Source organism: Brienomyrus brachyistius, chromosome 22 (assembly GCF_023856365.1).
Source record: "Brienomyrus brachyistius isolate T26 chromosome 22, BBRACH_0.4, whole genome shotgun sequence".
NCBI classification, from domain to species: Eukaryota; Metazoa; Chordata; class Actinopteri; order Osteoglossiformes; family Mormyridae; genus Brienomyrus; species Brienomyrus brachyistius.
Window position 1 is genome coordinate 16,985,468 of NC_064554.1, and position 18,638 is coordinate 17,004,105.

The 18,638-nt window shown below is 39.3% G+C and overlaps 2 protein-coding genes across 8 annotated transcripts; both read right to left on the minus strand.

Annotated features, from left to right (window-relative positions):
- Window positions 1-1,971: 1,971 nt before the first annotated feature.
- Window positions 1,972-10,644, minus strand: LOC125717557 (uncharacterized). 7 transcript variants are annotated; one of them, XM_048990633.1, is made up of 11 exons: window positions 10,251-10,644; window positions 7,557-7,643; window positions 7,062-7,202; window positions 6,785-6,924; window positions 6,518-6,654; window positions 6,320-6,413; window positions 6,078-6,177; window positions 5,704-5,957; window positions 5,429-5,615; window positions 4,953-5,080; window positions 1,972-4,862 (listed from the first exon to the last, which is right to left on the minus strand). In XM_048990633.1, the coding sequence occupies exons 2-11, from the start codon at window positions 7,636-7,638 to the stop codon at window positions 4,545-4,547; spliced, it is 1,581 nt and encodes a 526-aa protein (XP_048846590.1). In that variant the 5' UTR covers window positions 7,639-7,643; window positions 10,251-10,644; the 3' UTR covers window positions 1,972-4,544. The 7 variants fall into 7 exon arrangements, with proteins under 7 accessions (XP_048846590.1, XP_048846587.1, XP_048846589.1 ...); XM_048990630.1 differs by having other exon boundaries at window positions 10,251-10,637; XM_048990632.1 differs by lacking the exon at window positions 10,251-10,644 and adding an exon at window positions 8,309-8,856.
- A 6,335-nt stretch (window positions 10,645-16,979) lies between these two features.
- Window positions 16,980-18,376, minus strand: LOC125717588 (4-galactosyl-N-acetylglucosaminide 3-alpha-L-fucosyltransferase 9-like). The gene has a single exon (XM_048990712.1). The coding sequence runs from the start codon at window positions 18,146-18,148 to the stop codon at window positions 17,051-17,053; it is 1,098 nt and encodes a 365-aa protein (XP_048846669.1). The 5' UTR covers window positions 18,149-18,376; the 3' UTR covers window positions 16,980-17,050.
- Window positions 18,377-18,638: the final 262 nt, after the last annotated feature.

Here is an 18,638-nt window from a genome sequence, read left to right on the forward strand (position 1 = left end):
TTGAATTTGCTCAATTATTTTAGTGACGGAGGCGCCAATGCAGAGAGAGGCAGAAAAGAAAGTCAGAAAGGTGAAGGGGATAGAGACGGCTCAGTACGTGGGGTGAGGAAACGGTGGTAGGAGCAGGAGCAGGAGTGAGAATCAGCAACCAGCTGGAAAGGCGAACACCAAAGCTGAGACTAAAAGCACGGGCCTGCTGCAATGTGCCAAAATCTATGTCAGCGGGGAGAGTGAAAGTTCGGCTTCAAAGGAATTCAACCAGGGAAAATGTATTTTCAAAACAAAGAAGACAATGAAAGGTAAGATATACAGATGGTGGAAAGGGAAAGGTTTTTTTATTTTTTTTTATTGACAGGAAACCTTCCTTGGAAAAGGTTGAATAATCCGCTATCGTGGTATGCGACCCTGCTCCCATAGTTCAAGCTTGCCAACTTAATCAGAACCTTATCAGAAACGGGGTTTCCAATGAAAAGGTCAGATATACAGAAGGTAGCATTTTAATATGCAAGAGAAAATGGCATCCAGGGGTTTCTCCAAAGGAAAAGGAAAGGGTGCTGTTGACGAGGCATCATTACCTTGGAAAAACATCACTTCCAGTATGAGCTGGAGCTGCAAAGCCAAAGCAGGTTACGGGAGAGCAAAGCTTATAGTGCTTATAATGGTCAAGAAAAAAAAGTTTTTGTTTAAACAGAAATCAGAATGAGATAAAGCAGATAACAGAGGCAGTTCCCAAACAACGTCAAAGAAAGACGGTTCAGGCCCGGGGGCCATAGACCTGTTCTGATGTGGACGTACGAAATACATTAATCATAGAATCGCCTTCACTATTTACAAACCGGATAAGACATCATGAAATAGAATACCAGAGAGAGTTTTTTTCTGCATTATACTCTTCAGCGTGTTTTTTGAATTAGACTCTTCAGTACGTTCACTCTATATGATGTGATATGATGGAGGTCTTCTGTTAATCCTGACTGGGAATCTACAAACAGGCAACTATGACTCAGGAGAATCAAGGGCTCTGGGGTCTCTCCAGGATGAATTTCAGTCCACTCCATGACATCTTGTCTGTCATCCACGACTTTCAATCCACATGACTGAGAGAGACAATTTTCAGCCTTTGGTAGAACCTCAGTAGGATGAGTTTTTGGTGATGACCCCATCATGTGTTTCGTTCTCACCATGGAACCTTTGACAGTATAATGACCTTGTATGGCAGGGCACAGCTTCCATGTCTTCTTTTGATGACACAGGACCACATCACCCACTATCAGAGCCAACGGAGCAACACGTCACATCCTCTCAGCATTGTGTCTATCTTTGCCACTGCATCGCCTTGTCATAGCAATGTATCAGTCTGAGGCTGGAAAGGATGAAGAGATCTAGGCATCTAAGAGGCCTACTGAACCGCACATCGACAGGAGCCATGGTCTGGTACACAGCAAAATTCGAAGTGTTTAAATAACACTTATAGAGTTAAATTTAACACTGTTCACGAGTCTATTTGGTCCCATTCGGAAGTGGTGTTAAAGTCACTCTTTCCATAGTGTTAAATATTTAGAGTAAAATTGACTCTAAGTTGAGTAGAAATTTAACACTGAGTAACACTGCATAGTGTTACTTCAATGCAACACTACTAGTGGTGTCATATCATTTACTCTTTCACAGTGATAAATTACCTCTATTTGAGTAAAATCCCATTGATTTTTAACACTGAATTGAGTTATTAGAAATGAACACTGGAGGTTCGAATAATTCTGATGAGAGCTGATGTTACTCTATACTGTGTTATTCATACACTAATCTCTGAGTAAATTTTTAAAATCATTTTACATCAAGTAGTGTTATTTCAACTCTTCCTGTGGTTTTACCTTTACACTTCTGTCACTGTTTTGCAGCATGAAAAATGTTGTCTTTAATAATGCTTTTACATGTAAAACAAATGAGCAAAAACCACAACTGACTTCAAAATAGGTTTAACTGCTTTATTTTAATGTCAGGCTAAAAATATTAAAACATCTCATGTAGTATATAAAACACTTTAAAACAATGACTTTAGTTCTACATAAAATGACAATATGGAACAACATACAGGGAGGAATCTGACGTGCCATACTTCAGTTGAAGATCAAGTGGTTTGAAGTAACACAGCTCATTTATGTTTAACACTTTCAGAACCATATTGGGATGCATTCTGACCCTAAATGCATGGTAATGGTCATCCAAACACAGGGTTTCCATCAGTTTTCCGCAGAGCAATACAATGTCATCTTTCACAGCAATACTCTTGATCTTACAAAACACAGGCATCTCAGACACTACCTCTGTACAGATGATAAAGTCAGGGCGGTACTCTGTACCATGATGTTTTATCCATTTAGCTGAAAACACACTGGTAGACAATACAGCTCCAATTTTTAAGGCAATTTCTGGACCTTCTTTCAGCTCTCCAAGTGTCACCATCTTTCCTGGTCCTAAAGCTAATTTTTCCAGACTAAAGGACTCCCAATACATTGCCATACAACTTTGGTGTTTTTTGGCCAATGTCTTTGTAATGTTTTTAAAGCTTTTTAATTGTTTCTTAAAGAAATTATGTTTGGCTTCGTATCTCATGCACCACATGTGCAGAATTGGGCCAATGTTTCGGATACTGCGAGGGTAATGTATCATGAAGTGATGCTTTGGTAGGAGACTGATTGTAGGAAATAACTGCTTAAAGAGCTGATGATGATCAATAATTAAATGTTTGAGGTAGATGGTCATACCTTCTGATAGCACTGGTGAAAATATAATATTGACAATTTGTAGAAGCAGAAGTAGAAGATGCCAAAGCTTATCATCTGTCTGTACTAAATCACCAAACAGCAACGGAACATTACGCAATAAGCACCAAGACTGAATTGCATTTAACCCTAAATCATTACTGCCATCAAACAACTTTACCCTTGGAGGGCGGTTTCGTCGCTGATTGTAGCCATAGTCAAAGGCATGTATTCTACCAGCAAGCTGTTTAGCACTTAGGAAGTTCTCCTGAATGTACTGCAGAACAAGTTTCACCTCTAACTGAGCAACTCCCTCCAAAATGTCATGCATGATATCTACAGAAAAATTGTTAGCTGTGTTGAAATATTTAAGTGAATTCAAGAGACAACTGCGTTTCACACCACATACATGAGGTAGCGTAGGATCTCTTTGTAAACTTTCACAGTGCTGCTTATGCATATCAAGAGTTCTTAGTACAACACCAGAATCATCTTCACAGAACACACTTTGAAAACAATCTTTCTCAAGCAGACAGAAACGACAACAATATCGAGCTGCAAACGACTCCACAAACCCAAACAGACTATGTAAGCCAAGATTATCCCCAGTGACCTGGACTACAGTGCCATGAATCAAGTGTTTAAACATGGGAATTTTCAGGCCCTCTGTCTCAAGTACTTTCAGATCATTGACAAGTGGCTCAAGTATTGAATTAAAGCCATAACGCTTGGAATCTTGTGCATGAAAAAGAGCACACAAATGAATATTAACCAAAGAGGAATTAAAGATTGGGGGAAAATTCCTTAGTGTAAAGTATATTACACCTAACTTATGTACACCCTTTTTAGAGCCCAAGGGATTTGCAGTTTCAAAGTCGTCATAAAATAGTTGAATTTGTAAGGCATCTTTTTCTGTAGAAAATAGGGGACTTCCTTTAACATAGGCAGCATCGTGTAAATCTGTATACACACCTTCTCTGGGTATATTCCTGGACTTGAATATGTCAACAACATGGTGGTTTTGAAAGATTTGTTTCAGTGTTTCCAAAATGGGAACATATGCAAACCTATCAGTTACAATGACTTGATCGTAAGTCCCTGTAATCTTGTTTCTTCTACCGTCAAATCTTGTGCCAAGCACAATTTCAACAGGGTCAACAGTTGCCCATTTTTGTTTAAAGTGTCTATTTCGTTTAGCTTCTGAATTTAACAGTGTGAATGGGTTTTCAAAGTTTTCGAATGACTGCTCAAATTTGTTTTTACTTGTGGTGTCCTGTGAAGGTAAGCTCTGTAAGGCTGTATCTTTAGCCTGAGTATGAATCTCAAAAAACAGTTCTTCCATTGAGGAGACAAAACTATTTACAGTAGATTGGCTTAATCCCGCTGCCCTGAGCTGTGCAACAGCAGAGGCACACATATCCAGAGTGCTTTTATTTGACTTCAATATTTCGGATGTTGTGGGTGTCTCTTCTACATTAGTTGACACCACCTCCCCTGCACTGCTAACTTGTTTAACTGCCACATCAGGCTGGAGATTAACATCAGTGTCAGCCTGTTGGTCAAAATAGTTAAGGTGTTTGGTATTTAAATGTTTTCTAAAACCAGAAAAAGTACCAAACACACAGCCACAGCCACGCTGGGCACATTTAAGGCGAAGATTTTTTCCAGGTAAGTAACCATGAACTAACCGTAAATGCCTAACAAGCATTTTTGAACCAGTAAACTCAGCCTGACAGACAAAACACTTCATGGAGGAATTCAATGGGATTCAAACTTCAAGCACTAATGAAGCAACCTTGCCCTTACTTCAGCAACTCGGGGACTTTCTTTGACTTTGCCAACATCTATGTTGTACACAGTGGTTTGGATGAATGTGTACATGTTGTGAAGCATGGTGTTGTAAGATGTACCAAACACAAAATGTGCTTTAAACAATTCATCAAAAGAACCTAGAGAAGAGGTTGACTTGCATGGTATGGCGTTCTTGTCAAGAATAATGAAGTATTGGTGGATGTCATTCTTCTTCACCCCAACAGCCAAGAGGTAGGGTTGAGTGCTAGTAGTGATGGCATCAAGATGCTCTTGGATATTTGTCCCAGTCTGAAAAGATAAATACAGACAGACAATAAGAACCAAGTGGTTATAATACTTAAACTGGTAATTCATACCCTAAAAAGAGAAAACACAAACCTTTTTGAAGACCACAAGATGCTTTTCCGCTTGGGAAGCTGACACCTTTCCTGGTCTTTTCCGGCCCTGTCCAGATGGTGGAATCAGATGTAATAGCAATAAAATTGTTGAAAGGTCACTGTCCCAACCTGCAAAAGATTTGTTTTTAATAAAGTTCAGTGCATCTGCATTGACAAAATGTTTAAGACCCAAAATACAAAAAGGATAGCTGTTCTGTGACAGATTTTCTCCTATTTAAAAAAAAAATATTACAGCTGATTCAATGCCTGTATCTCCAGCAAGTTTTAAATATTATATTGATATGTAGATAATGAAATTTGATGCCAATACATTTCCTATCAAACAGTATGTATAAAAAATAAGCAGCCACACAAAATCAAAACGGGTAATTTTTGATTTTGGTCATTTAGAGCAGCTTCTGTCTGCACCCTGTGAATGTGCTAATCAAATTAAAAGAAAATATACAAACAGCTCACCAATGTCAGCATTAACTTCAGTGGCATCCTCAGGAGGGTCAGCTGCCAGCAAGAGTTCTTCCAGGTCACTGGCAGAAGGAAGCTTTCTGCCTTGTTGGATAATCTTTCCTTTGAATGTTGTTGGCCACCTCTCCAGAAACCTGCCTGATACATCCTCACCAAACATCAGTACAAAATCCTGTTCAATCTGTAACAAGGATAGATGGAGAGTTATACCTACTGTCTACAAAATATTAAAGTGTATTTATATTGTCAAATTAATGACAAATATTTACCAAGCCTTTGATATCTTTAAAACGTGGAAAATAGGACAGTATGTTGCTTGACAGCAAGGGGTCAAGGACCATGTTGCGGCGATAAACTGCTGTCAACTTCATCTTCTTCTTGACTGTGTCTTCATCAGCTGAATGTTTCATCAGTGAGATTGCTTCCTTGCACTCATCCTCACTCAGCACCTTCTCTGTAACAAACTGCAACTCTCGTCTTCCAGTTGGTCCTCCACACTGGTTTTCACCCGATGATCCATCTCCTGATGATAGACAATATGAAATACACCTTTACCAAAACTGATGACATTTGTTATACATTATTTATGCAGAACCACAATTTGGAACTGTATTGTGCATTTCCACTGAATTACAAATGTTACCTCCAAATGATAATCGCCTGTCTTTAGCACTGCATCTCTGTATGGTTTTAATCCTCCAGGCCAAGTACCCAGTGCCACTCTCACCATCATAATAATGTTCCTTGGAGGGCGACATGTATGGACATTTTGTTTGTTAGCAAGTTATGTTACAATGAAGAGTTGATAAGGACATGCATTTTGGCAGAATTTAAAATGCTTAAATCTGATTTTAGTTGTATCAGTTATTACTGTGAGCTACTTACATAGCCATTTTTGGAGTACGGGTCACTGAGGTAGGGGAATAAGGTTACAATTCCTCTGGCATACATTTCTTTTACCTGGCGTGGTGGTGATGTTCTGCAAAATCAAAAGGCAAAGAACTTGTCAGCTTCCCTGGAATTAATACAGATTTAAAATAATTTAACAACTATAGTAAAAGCAAAGGGCCTGAAAAAAATTACCCATTTTTTTCTGTCATGTCAGCTACCAGTATGTTCACCATTTTTCTTCTGGTTTCATCCACCAAGGACTTGGTTCGAATGTATTCATTTATTATACGTTCTCCGCCAGGTTTGCTGGTGAGAATGGATTCCACCAACTTGAAAACATAATAAAAACATTCTACATGTTATCATAACCAATGCAGTTCAGAGTACATAAACTACTCACAAAATAAGGTGATATAACAATGACGCTGTTAGAATATATAGAAGTCAGTTAACTCTTACTTGCTTAGCTTCTGCGTCCAGCTTCCTGCGTTTCCTAGAAGGGCTGTCTGAAAGGATGACCGTGTCCTGTGAATCTGAAGAATGTGACGATGATAACTGCGACTGCTCAGGAGACACTTCTGTAGCAGCTGTTTCCAAACCTCAAAAACGGGAGCAAAACAAATCAATTTATACTGTATGGTTCCTTCATAGACACATTTTAAACACTCAATAAACAATATAAAACTGATAAGAAAAAAAACTTGCTTCTAATGAAACAGACATCACTCAAACAAACCTGTGTCATATTTGATGGTTAGTACCCCAGTTGAGGGATCCGTTACTATATCTTCAAATACATCATCATCCAACTCAGTCCCTGAACTGTCAAAAACTTTCACACCTTCTATTATGGCTGGCACACCAAACTTTGCAAATGCTGGAAAAGACGCACACAAGTGTGTGTAAACAAAAGGATTACATGACATTTAATAATTTTACTTTACCTAAATGAAAATCATTTCAAGATACATTTTCAAAAGTGACTCAGGTAAATAAAAACAAAATGAAGAACCACTAACAGATGCTTGACACGTGTATAGATGGGCACAAGATTAAAATGGTGTGACTCAGATTATGCTGTTTTTCCACTAAATACACATTCATAACTAAGAAGAAATTAATAAAAATTATTCCAAAATGCAGATCATTTTCAATTAATCTTAAAAATCAGTTTGAGGAAACTAAGTGACTAAAAGAACTTGAAGCCCCTTGTACAATGTTGGTTTCTTACCGGCAATCAAAAATTCCTTAAGGCTTGGCTCAGAAACTCTGACAAATTTCTGCACACCTCCGAGTTTTGCTTTAAGCAGCATGCTTCCTGTAGACAGTAATTTCTTATAGTCAGTGCACTTCATTGAACAATAAACAGAAAAAAGTGAATATTAACAGTCCCATAAATACGAGCAAAACAGCCCTGCAGTAACCCCTCCCTATGTTTATGGTGTCTTCCATGTTACATTTATTTGAGTATAACAGGTGTTTCAGCTCTCTGGCTGTAGTTTGCGGTGGTTGGCTAACTTCATTGGCCTATACTAACTGAGTGTTTCATCTACATGAGAATTACTATCCATCCATCCATTTTCCAAACTGCTTATCCTACTGGGTCGCGGGGGGTCCGGAGCCTATCCCGGAATCAATGGGCACGAGGCAGGGAACAACCCAGGATGGGGGGCCAGCCCATCGCAGGGCATGAGAATTACTAGTACTTCTAAATAACTACCGAAAATCCTGCTTCACTGTATTGAAACCATGTCATGTAATGTTACTCTACTCATAACTTGAAACTAGAGGTCGACCGATATGGGTTTATCAATAGCCGAAGCCGATAATTAGGAGTCAGGGTCAGCCGATGGCGATATATGCTGCCGATTTTTTCTGGCTGATAATTGGACGTTTTCCCCTCTATTTGCATGGTAAAATATCACACTAACAATAACAAACGATACAAACAAAATCTCAATTCGGCATTTATTGAATACTGACTTGAGTAAATTTAAATATAAACTTAAATAAAAACACAATACAACTTGTAAACAATAAAAATAGCAGGATCAGAATCTCTTAGTGCACAATATAGCGGCAAACTCATGTTTTTATGTTCATGTTATCTTCAGTTTTAATCACACTTCCAGTCCATTTTTGTTCAGCCATCAGACAGCAATTACTACAACAGAAGAAAAAAATGCAACATTAGCATTTTCATTATAGTGCCTTCATCTTCAATTCATTCTACAATTCCAGTATTCCATGCACATTAAAACAATAACACTCATATTTTGAAAGAAAAAACACTAGTAACCAAGTGCATCATGGTATGATGAGTAGTGTACAAGGCTGTTGTTAGCAGACAGACAGCTAACAAGCCAAATTCACAATCATAATGCAGCCATCGCAGAAAATAATATAACTGTTGTATTAGACAGCCTTGTATGCAAGGACAACGTAAGCCCCTAGAGACAGTTTCCGTCGACAACGTCACAAACTGCGCAAACTCGTGCACTTTTTATCTAGACATCTGACAAATCGTTCGAATCTACGCTGTCAGATGTAAACAAGTTGCAAGGAAGGACCATTGTTAGCCTCGGCTAAAGTGAAAAGTTAAAATAATTTTTGATAAAAAAACGTCCGTGAGCCCACCAACAAGTCCACAAAACTGTCAGTTGGTTGAAGACTCATTATCATCACACCAGTTCCCCACAGCGTAATTCACGCTCTATTTCAGTAGCGCTCCCGTTTCTTTTAGATCAACATTCCATAGCAAACCAGTTAAATAAATAGGTCTTTGAAAGATCAGAATTTAAGCCTTACCGTTTTCTCCCTGGATTCTTTCAAAACTTCTGGCTGGGGCCCTGCACAAGGCAGCATGGGTCACGTGTTCCACAGTAACAATAACACCGGGATATCCGCAGACTTGCCTGTCTGTAAATCGGCGTACTACACTCGCATATCGGCCAATGCGGATACATTAAAACAATGTCAAATATCGGTCGGATATATCGCCCGATATATCGGTCGACCTCTACTTGAAACCAGAGCAAAAAAACAAAAACACAGTTAAATTACGTTTACCTTCTTCAGTACAGTGGTGCAGCAGCCTCCCCAAACCTTCCCCATGTGTCTGTTCTTACCACAGTCTAATCGCTAATTTATCTAACTTAGCACTAGAGAGTCAGCATTTCCTTCAACGTTAGCTTAACATACTGAAGTCTGGCAATTGCAAAACAGCAAAAAGGAACAGATAACGTTACTTGTGTCAATATCACCATTCAACATTAGTAACGTCACCATCAAGTCAACTTATTACAGATACAAATGCTGTCATCTTAAGTTCAAATAACTAAAAGAAAGCATTATAAAATGGATCCTGGACCTTTTTTTTTACTTTATCAAGCTTATACCGCGTGTTGGTTGTAACCACGCATCACTAGTTGAAATAAAACAATAACCCTACTCAAAACGTCCTCCATAGAAACCAAAAACAAGTGAAAAAGACGTAACGTTAGTGTAAAATGTTAACTAGTTAATCGTTACCTCATTTAAAATGTAAAGGTAACGAGCGGACTGCCCGCGCACCTAGGTTAGCCAAAATGCTAGTTAGCTAGTTAATGTTAATACGGAGCTCCCAACACATGGAAGGTTTAATTTAGCAGAATTTCGAACATGCTAGAACACAACACAATCTCCACTACACACTGCAATAATTTTCGAACACTGGCCTTACAGTCTTAGCCAACACCGATAGCAGCCAACTTGTTTAGCTAATTAACGACTTTACGTTTGCAATTAGACACGGTCACATTTGCTTCTGGAACAAAATGAAATATTTCAGAAATGTGGACAGTCAGATTGTATCGTTATTTTAACATGCTGCCTGTTGTTGAAAATGTCCAATTGTTGGTTTAATAACCAAATATGAAAAGCTTACCGTTGTAACTCGCCTGCAAAAAATGGCGCCGTGAAAACTCCTGTCGGTTTGAAAATGAGTCTGTGGTGGGAGGAGCTTTCCAGCTCCAGATTGCAATAATTTATTCAAAGTTACCACTATGTCAATAGTTTTCACTCAGCTGCGTGACTTACAGATGTTATACCAAGCATTTCTGTATGTAGCATAGTCTTTCCATATTGTGGTTTTCTTTGTACAGATCTCTACTCGGATTTATCTAGACCATTATTTATATTGTTCTTGTGTCTCTGTGTCTTTGTGTGTTGTGACAATCATCACATAAGCAATTTCCTCCGGGATCAATAAAGTTTTCTGATTCTGATTCAGAGTCATTCTGACACTGCGTCTTTTAACTCCGCGAATTAACACCAGCACTGGGGGGCGTTTTACTTCAGCTGTTGTTATAATGACTCTGATAGAGATACACTTTAACACTGCAAATTTAACACTGGGAATTTTACTGTGTAGTAGGCTTGTCACAATACTACAATTTCAATATTCATACTGATACCCAGGAAAATATCCGATACCATTTTCAGTACCACGGGTACCGATTCTGTCTAGTTGCTGGTCTCATCTTCAGTCTGGGACTTAAAGCGAAACATAACACTTTTCCGACACAAATAATGCGTTATCCTGTTAAATTAACACTATTAATGTTACAGACAGGCAGGACTGATAATGTCCGTTGCCAAGCTCCCATGTTAATGTTATCGTTTTATTATTAGGCATCGCCGATACCTTAATAGTTAAACGGCTGATATTATCGCATGTGCTGACCAGGTTAACATCTTTGATAACTGTTTAATACTTCACTGTTGTTGAAAAGGGAGCTTTACCGACCTCTTGAAACTAATCATAAAGGCTGGTGCAAACGACCAGGGAAACAATGCTATAAAGTGGTGGCGACGAAATCGAATAACACAGCAAATTTGGCAACGCTTAGGGACCCAACTGGGTCAATCCAGCTCTAAAGTACATACAGTATCTTCTGAATTTCTTAACCGTGTAGGATACTTGAACCTCTGCCGCTGTTTAAATCTGCATAGCAAAAGTTTTCTATTTTTTTTCTAACGTACATCATTGTGATTCGAGAATTTTTTTTTTTTTATAGACAGGAAACTTCTGAATTCCTTGGAAAAGGTTGAATATTCCGCTATCATGGTATCCGACCCTGCTCCCATAGTTCTAGATCACGTTTGCACATAATTACACTATATTAGCCCCCCAGTGGCGTTTTAGCGCTACGCTACCATCCTATGAAACATTCTGCAAATCTATTTCCATGGCCATTAGTAATTTTTTAGAATTTAATAAAACGGACTGCACCTCTCCATCATTGCTATGGAAGACTTTAAAAGTAGTTCTCAGGGAAGAAGTACGTCAAAAAAAACAACAACATCTGATTGACTCTACATCTGAATCAGTTCGCTTGTATTCTGTATCTCCCAATCCGTCACTTTCCAAAGAGAGGGTAGCCCTTCAACTTAGTACAACTTAATCTCAACCTCTGAAACGGAGCAACTCACTATATATGCGATTACGGGGTTTATTCTATGAAGACAGGGAACAGACTATTCTAGCTCATCAATTTGCTGTAAGTCATAGTCAGCCTCACAACTCACGTCACAAAAAGATACATCAGGAAAACTGATCACAGATAGATTTTTAGAAGATTTACATAAATTGGAATCAGTTCAGGAAAAATTACTTTTCTCCGATTTTTTCAATGAAATACAAGTTCCCAAGTTCTACAAGTTAGTTAAGGTAAACTACGAGATTCTCTTGTGGAAGCATTGATTATTCTGTTGCTGAAACCAGTGGTTAGCACTGTTGCCTCACACCTATGGGATCCGGGTTCGAGTCTCCGCCTGGGTTACATGCGTGTGGAGTTTGCATGTTCTCCCCATGTCGTCGTGGGGTTTCCTCCAGGTACTCAGGTTTCCGCCCCACAGTCCAAAAACTTGCTGAGGCTAATTGGAGTTACTAAATTGCCCGTAGGTGTGTATGTGACAGTGAATGATGTGTGAGTGTGCCCTGCGATGGACTGGCCCCCCATCCTGGGTTATTCCCTGCCTCGTGCCCATTGCTTTCGGGATGGGCTCCGGACCCCCCGCGACCCAATAGGATAAGCGGTTTGGAAAATGGATGGATGGATGATGTGGTACATGTTCTTAAGTACTTGTTTGTAGAATTGCATTTCCTTGTTCAACCATTCAGGTTCCTGTATTTTGTAAATTCCTCGTGTTTTAACATGTTTTCATACACTTTCTTTCTAGATATATATTTTAAAATCTTGGTTGTTCATTTAGAATGGGAATGACAAACAGAATATTGGTTTCAAATAGTATCATTTTTATATTCACGAATGAAACATCAGCATAAAGTATCCAAATCCATAGTTGGGAAGGCATTTATGAGATACACATGGATCAAGGAATTTACATTCTTATATTTTCTTACATTTAATATATTTGAAACGCAACAAACTGGAAGAACTGAGGAGGCGTACTAAGTAGGTCTGCTCTCTTCGGTATGTATTTTCAAATATGTATTTTCTTACATATTTGAAAGTCCAAACAGTCAATCAAAATTTGTAAAAAATAATAATAATAATAATAATAATAATAATAATAATAATAATAATAATAATAATAAATAATCCCTCCCGCCCGACCCACCCCCTCCAAAAAAAAGGACGAGAACCATTTTTTTTTTTAAGTGGCCTAACCAAACGGCGTGTTGAAATGTAACCCGCTGGCAGGAGTCCAGCAGAGGGCGCTCATAAGATGAAAAACTGAAATCTGAGAGTATTAATCGCTGACCTTCATAACGCAAACGCTGATGCCTTAAATGTAAAATAATTACGTTACGTAAAATGCGTAGAAGGTTCGGGCTCATGAACGGGAACGTTCATTCCCAGCAACATGGGAAGCAGCTTTTATAGGGTCACAAAATACGGTGGTATCTGTTACGTTTTAATCGATAACATTCACTATTCAAAAAGTATGTTTTCAGTTATTGTTTGCCATGTTGCATATATGGGAACGCTACACCGTCTGTAAGTGTACTTTTAGAGCTATCGTTATTCCGTCCGAGTCCGCCGGACGTAAACGAGAAATCGAGGAGCTCCAGCAATGCGCTGCAAATGCGCAGTCAACCTGCGCGATGTCGTTAGCCGTATTACAGAGCGCAATACGGTTGTCCGAAACCCTCGGTGTTGTGAATGTTAACATTCATTTTACTGTTGATTTAAAAAAAAAACATTTAAATGTTCTATATATTATTTGTTGAGTGTCCTCTAGTCGAGGATAACCTGCACTTTTCCCTCTCTGTTCTCCTGGCAAAAGACAGATGTGGACGTCCAGCTACCAACGTCACCGTTAATGGACGCTAGCTGTGCTTGAGGAATAAAATCATATCATATAAAATCTATAAATAAAAATGTCTTTCACAAAGTATTTTATTGTATTCTGAAGTATTTTTGTAGATATCATATCCAAGCACCATGGAACTGTTTTTGTGTTGTCTGATTCCATTTTCTCATATAAGTTAAGTTCCTGTACGCCTTGTAAGCACTTGTGTGAAAAAGCTACACTATTATAGAAACTTCTCATTGGTTGCCACTCTAAGAGTCATTTTATCAGAATTAATAACCCCCCCCCCCCCAAAAAAAAAAAAAATTAAATAAATAAAATTGCAAAGCATCTGTTACACTGAAACGTGGAAGAGGTATGTAGAAATGGCGTAAGTCCCCGTGGCTTGTCGTATATTACGAGAAAAGGGAAGCATTTGTATTTAATGAAAATGCATATATGTGTCTGGGGCAGGAGTTCTACATATCCGTTTTGCCTTATAAACTGTTACATTTAGATTATATAACACAGCTTCCTTACTGTAACTGTAAGTGTATAGTGCAGAATTTAGAAATCATTCTCCACACCCAGTGATGCATTTCCATAATGCACAAATTCTTCCATTTTCTGCAATACATGACCTGGCCTGGGGACTCATTACTACGTGCCACTTTAGTTTTAGATTATGTAATGCCCTTTTGATAGGGTTACAGTTCATAAGGCACGAAGGATATTTCGAAATCCTCACACATTTATGCATTGTCCTGTTTACTAAGTTTGAAGTATATTTTTGTGCTTCACTTCCCATGTCCTGCATGATTATGCTTGTATTTGATCTTTAATTATGACAATAAAATAATAATGAAATGCTGGAAACGTAATACTACATCTAAGTGATAAATTCAATAACTGAAAACTACTTGCACGTTTAATTTGTTGGACGTGTTTCGTCAGTCGTCTGCTCTGGTCTGGGCCACATCTTTTCTCTGCGAGACTGTGGACTTCATCTGTCATAAAGGCTCATTGAGACTTTTGGAATCCAGAATATCTGCCATCTGATAAAAGAGAATAGGTAAGCATCATATATAAATCCCTTACATTTATACTGATAATATAGGTCTGACATGCTACATACAGTATAGGTTCTTCGTTTGTTGTTGTGTCCGTGCCCCGAATAGCAGCTTTGGGCTGTTTAACAGCTCCGCTGGGACCTTGTGCATCAGCTGTCGATCATATCAAGCATGCAGCATTATATTCACAATCAGCATCATGATCACAACTTTCTTGTAAGTGAAAGAATAATAGAATATATTTTTAATGACATCTAACTTCCTACCGGGACTAGATGAGGGACTTTCCTCTATGTCCACGGCTTTTAGCTTTGCAGTTGAGATGTCAGTGTCCAGAGTTTGTGCAGTGGAACACGATAGGTAAATATGATCTCCTTTTCCTTGATGAATAAAACCAGTATTTCAGAGCAGATTTTTTTTTTTTTTTTTTTTTTGTGATTTTGTGATGTAGTTTCTTACCTAACACAGCTTGACCAAGAGCGTTGAAATCAATGCTTGTAAATTGCTGTTCCAGAAATCCATTGTGTAGCTGTCCTTCCAAAAGGTGCTGGTTTGTGTACTTGTTTCGAATATGAGTGATGTTTCTCAGACGGAAGCACTTGGAGGTGAGGCCTTCTAGAGGCCTTATTGGGGCAGAGTGAATCAAAGTTGTATTATTTGCTTTGCTGGGACATCTGGGCCTGGACATGCGTGCAAAATCTCATCTTTTTTTGTCCAGTAGTTTCTGACTTATAAAGTATTTTCAGTTATGGCGCCCCCTACTGGACAATTTTTATGAAATTTGGAGAGTCACCTCAGAATGTCATACCAACCAGACATGGCAAATTTGCTGAGAAATGGATGTTCCATTGATGAAAAAAGAGCTCGTCAAATTCAAAGAGGCTATGACCAAGGAATGAATTGATCTGTCTATATGGTCTCACGGCGAGACAGTTCACATTTTGAGGGAATCGGATGACCAGTCTACGACAAATTAGAAATTAGATTTTGCAAGTCAAGGAATGTGGGGGGGAAATACTTTCTATATGAACCCCAGTTCAGAGAATATCGGCGAAGGAGCGAGAGAGATGCCGGGGGAAAGGGTCAGAGGTAAAGAGAGTAACCTCATTACCGGCTCGTTATTGTTACAGGGCCGCTCATTTTGTCTCCGCAGTTTGTTTTATTTATTTCAAGTTTAGCGGCATAATGAGATCGGAGAGGTACGGGGGGGGGGGGTGAATAAGTATGAGGAGGAGAGAACATTGGGGGGAATAAAAGAGGGAGGGCTCAGGAAAAATGGGGGGTGGGCAAATGGCGGACGCAGACAAGGGGAGGGAGGCGGCAGCTTGGTCTGTGTTGTGGTTCTGGAAAGAGAAAACTGCTGACAGTATTTATTTGCATAGCGTTTTACAACTTCACATTGTCTCAAAGTGCTTTACATCATCCCCGCCCCAAAGCCCTCAGTGTGCAATCCAGAATCCAAAGTGGCAAGGATTGGCCAAAAAAACTCAGTAGAAGGATGGAACATTGGGAGGAACCAGAGGCAAAGGAGGAGCCGGCAGAGGAAGTCAAATGAACGAGAGAGCAAAACTCTGATTTGAATTTATTTGGGTTTTATGCAAAGAATCTGAATTAGAGACCAAAACATTGTCCTGCAGCGACACGACCTGAACTCTGGAAGGATGTTATCTGAGGCAAAAAAAAGAGCCAGGAGCAAAAAGCAGGCCCACTCATGCATCACTATAACTGAATTAGAAACATTCAATCACACCATTTCATAACGTACATACATATCAAGTGTTTCATGTATTGGTAGTCAACTTATAACTTTGATTGTTAACTTTGATGATTAATGACTTGTAACTAATAACTTATTACTGAGTACCCAGATCCCTGCAACCACCATATAGCAACCAGCAACCAGCAGTGGTACAGGAATAACGGGGGCTAAAGGTGCTGCAGCGCCCCCTCGTGTCTGTTCCGTCAAAGAAAAGCATAATGTTACAGTATGTTATTTATCTGGTAATAGCTCACAGGTCACTTTACACGACGGTTCTAGGGTAAGAGGAGATCTGGGACATAGTCCAGACGATCCAGTCGATGAGTCAAAATTCAAGATTAAAAGGAATAAAATTCTGATCAATTTAACGTTTGTTGGTTCTCTTAATATACATCCAACACTCACAACTCTGTTCGCTGCATTTTGTGTAAAGTCAAATATAGAAAAAAAGCAGAGAAATTCAGTATATAGTCCATTAGTCGTTCTGACTTTCAGCAAGCGGAGCTCAAAACGACTTACCACACCTATAACAAGGCATCACATGCCTGGGGAATGCGGTCACAGGTCACTGTCACTTGCTGGCATTTTTCATGAGTTTCAACCCCAGTACCACTGGTTGAGGTTATCAAAGGAACTATATTCGTCACTGTGCCTCTTCAGGTAGTCGCAGGCACGACAAGCATGCTCTATCGGAAAGTTGACATATTTAACTTTGAGACGGCGTTTCCAATCAAAGTAGCGATGGTACTCCGTGTCATTTTTGTCCAAGAAATGGAGGTGACTGGCCAGCTCTTTCGGCGAGAGGAAGTCGTCCACGTGGATGAAGGCATCTCCAGGCACGATATTCTCATACTGTTCCCTAGGTGGTCCGAGAACAACAGGCACAGTCCCCAGATCGAGGGGCTTGTACAGCTTCTCTGTGATGTAGTCCTTGTGTTTGGAGTTCTCAAACGACAAGTAAAACTTACAGCTGGACACTGTCGACGCATATTCTTGGTTTGTAAGGTATTTAGCTGGACGGCCAAACACACTTATATTAATGTGCTCTTTCAGCAAATTGTAGAACTTCACCCGTTCGTGAGCTGGGTTCCAGTTGCTCACAATCCAGCAAACTAGGTGATTCTTCTTTGGAATTACATAGAGGTTGTCCTCCTGTTTTGGGACTACTGTTTCATGAATGGATATGTTAGCATCCAGACGATAATTCATCGTTAGGTTGAAGAGGTTGTTGATACCTGGAATTCTCTTTGAGTTAGATGGTGATTCAAAGTTCATCCAAACCCATTTCTGGAAGGGCGGTCGCACCATTGAAGGCAGATTGGATAGATCATTTCTGATGTCTCTGTGATGAATGAGAAGCCCATGAGCTTTGCTATACACGTTCCTGTCTGTCGTTATGAGGCAGTCAGTGATGTTAAACAGAGCAATGCAGGACCGAAGCTTATGATATGGGCGAAATATTGAAAGCCAGACCAGGACAATTATCTGATTACTGTTATCTTTTGTCCACATGGGTGGGGGAGCTGTGAATTTGTTTGAGAGTTGCTTACTATTGTCATTATTTGCCAAGGGTGGAGGAGCTGTGAATTTGTTTGAGCGTTGCTTTGAGCTATTGTACTGGACATAGGCATTGAAACAAACATGAAAAATTAACAGAAAAACTAGGAACAGGGCAAGGACTCTCCTGAACCTCATGCTTAAACCTCTTATAAAAACAAAATAAAACTATAACGTGCGACAAATTACAAAGTTATTGATTCATGCATACCATAAAATTCCACCTGTTCATACCAAGAGTGTTTCTCTTCAGTGTTATACTCTGCCATGTAACGCATCCAAACATCTCCATAATGTTTCACAATCTATCCTCAGTCTTCACTATATGATCCTTTTAGCAAAGGTTTAATTAAGTTTTAAGATAACGTCTGAAGCATATTGCTACGGATCCCTGTGGCATTAAAATGCGTCCAGCTAACTTCCACTCGCTTATCCCAGGAAGCGTCAGATCCAAAGCAGGGGACGCTCCCGGTGGGACACCATGTTTTGAAAAATACTGAAAACCCTGCACACTTGTTGGAAATGTGGTTTATGTCACAGCTTTACCGCTTTCATCATCTAACACAAACTGTCCCCCAAACACACTTGCAGCACAACCAGGTCAGAGTTTGGTCGCTGTAGTTTTGCA

Bases quoted from the DNA above. Each gene is read 5' to 3' on its own strand.
- LOC125717557 (XM_048990630.1), bottom strand. From the start codon at position 4,512: ATGAAGTGTTTTGTCTGTCAGGCTGAGTTTACTGGTTCAAAAATGCTT.
- LOC125717588 (XM_048990712.1), bottom strand. From the start codon at position 18,148: ATGAGGTTCAGGAGAGTCCTTGCCCTGTTCCTAGTTTTTCTGTTAATT.